At 43.8% G+C, this 1963-nt stretch overlaps 1 protein-coding gene across 1 annotated transcript; it reads left to right on the top strand.

Annotated features, from left to right (window-relative positions):
- The first annotated feature begins 16 nt into the window (after positions 1-16).
- Positions 17-1957, top strand: LOC111651973 (haloacid dehalogenase-like hydrolase domain-containing 5). Its single transcript, XM_023402047.2, has 3 exons — positions 17-722; positions 867-1055; positions 1458-1957. Exons 1-3 carry the CDS (start codon positions 655-657, stop codon positions 1852-1854), a joined length of 654 nt encoding a protein of 217 aa, XP_023257815.1. The 5' UTR covers positions 17-654; the 3' UTR covers positions 1855-1957.
- Positions 1958-1963: the final 6 nt, after the last annotated feature.

The raw sequence follows: 1963 nt of genomic DNA, 5'->3' as shown, positions 1-1963 counted from the left end.
TCACAGGTTTTATAGCTGTCGGTCTCTTAGTTACTCACCGACATCTGCTTTGTCAGAGTTTTATGTCTCTGCACCCATGGCAGCCAGGGCCAGAGGCATTATGTTTTCAGGGTTGTCCACCCGTCCATATGTCCATCCCATTCTTGTCAACACAATATCTCAGTAAAACCTTAAGGGAATTTCTTCAAATTAGGTACAAACAGTCACTTGGACTCAAGGATAAACTGATTAGATTTTGGTGGTCAAAGGTCACTGTGGCCTCAAAAAACACAGTTTTGGGCATAACTAATGAATTCATATTCTAATTATAACACAATTTTACTCAATGTCTGATAGGATAAAATGATGAAGTGATGACATTTTATATCCATATGGTCAATGGTTAAATTCACTGTGACATCATAACGTTCTGCAACGTCATTATTCAACACTGTAACTGAGGAGGAGGATATTGTGACCATATTTCATACAACTGTGAGGCAATAAGTTATTAAGTTATGTTAATATGTCAGTGATTCAACTCTTCCCTGCATAATTCAACACACAGCTGTGGTACTGTTCGGGGAGCCGATTCGATGGGAGACCAACCTGCAGCTAATAGTTGATGTCTTGTTGACCAATGGTAACCTCAGCAGTGTTCACCAAACCCAAAAGATGCCTCACCTCCCCCTGCTTGCCTGCAACATGGACCTCATGTGGATGGCTGAGGCACATTCTCCACGGTAACCTTTAAAAACAAGCAGTGTCACAGAAAATTTTTAAAGAATTTCATTTATTAACATTAGCAACTAAAGCACAGTCTTGAAAGCTGCCAAATGAAGGAGTCAATGTATTTTTCCGTCTTCGACCATCTCATTTTGTCTCAGGTTTGGCCACGGGACCTTTCTTGTGTGCCTAGAGAACATCTATAAGAAGATAACAGGCAAAGACCTGAAGTACGAGGCGCTCATGGGAAAACCCAGTGAGCTGACCTACCATTTTGCAGAATACCTCATCAGAAGCCAGGCCATGCAGCGGCAATGGAAACTTCCCATCACTTCCCTTTATGCCATAGGGTAAGACAGCAAAGTTTCTCTCTGTCTCATAAATGTACTTAACAGCTTATGGGAAACACTAAGGAAACGATAAGTCTTGCACCATGATCACAATCCACTTTTATGCAGTGCAATTACAATGCGTGTAAGTAATGTAAAGAGGCAGAGAGCAGGAACGAGTGCTGCAGACTAACATGGAGGTAACCTTATTGAAATGTTACTCAATAATTTGGTGAGAAAATATATGTGAAAAACAGAAGCGTGTCAGAAGTTGCATGTTTCACTTCAAGTTTTTATCCCAGTTGTGCTCTATGTTTGTGTGTTGGCTTTGTGTGTTATTGTTCTAATTGAACAATTGAGTAAAAGCATTCTTACACATGCTGTATCAATATCTGAGTAGTGTCTTCCCTTCTTCGCTCTCAGGGATAACCTTATGACTGACATCTACGGCGCCAATCTGTACAACCGCTACCTGGACGAGAGAGTTGCTAGGAAGAACCCCAAAGCCATTGCCAAGATGGTGGCTGCCACAGGATCCACCACTGCAGTGCCCCAGGAGGAGGAGGTCGACAACATGTGGGAGAGCGAACTAGCGCTGCCCTCTGCAACATCCTGTAAGTCTGTCCTGGTCTGCACAGGCGTCTACAACCCCAAAGCAGAGGTGCCGTGTGATGCAAACCACTGCATCAAAGAGACTGTGTTTCACGGGCACCGGGACTTCAGATTTGACCCCGCGCTAGTGGAGCCGGGCCACATCGTGCAGGATGTGGCTGAAGCTGTCGACCTGATCTTTGAGCAGGAGAAGTTTGTGCCTCAGTAGAGTTTTTGAGGTTACAGGTTTTATGTGATGATGGAGGCACCAGTGAAGGAGGTGTGGGGTGTTAAACCGGGTAATAACATTTAATGCATAAACCTGTGGGAGCCTAACA

Source organism: Seriola lalandi, unplaced genomic scaffold (genome assembly GCF_002814215.2).
Source record: "Seriola lalandi dorsalis isolate HSWRI2012SDOR001 ecotype SW California unplaced genomic scaffold, Sedor1 jcf7180001973402, whole genome shotgun sequence".
Taxonomy (NCBI): Eukaryota; Metazoa; Chordata; class Actinopteri; order Carangiformes; family Carangidae; genus Seriola; species Seriola lalandi.
Note: the sequence above shows the minus strand (reverse complement) of the source record. Positions and strands in the feature narration are given on the sequence as shown.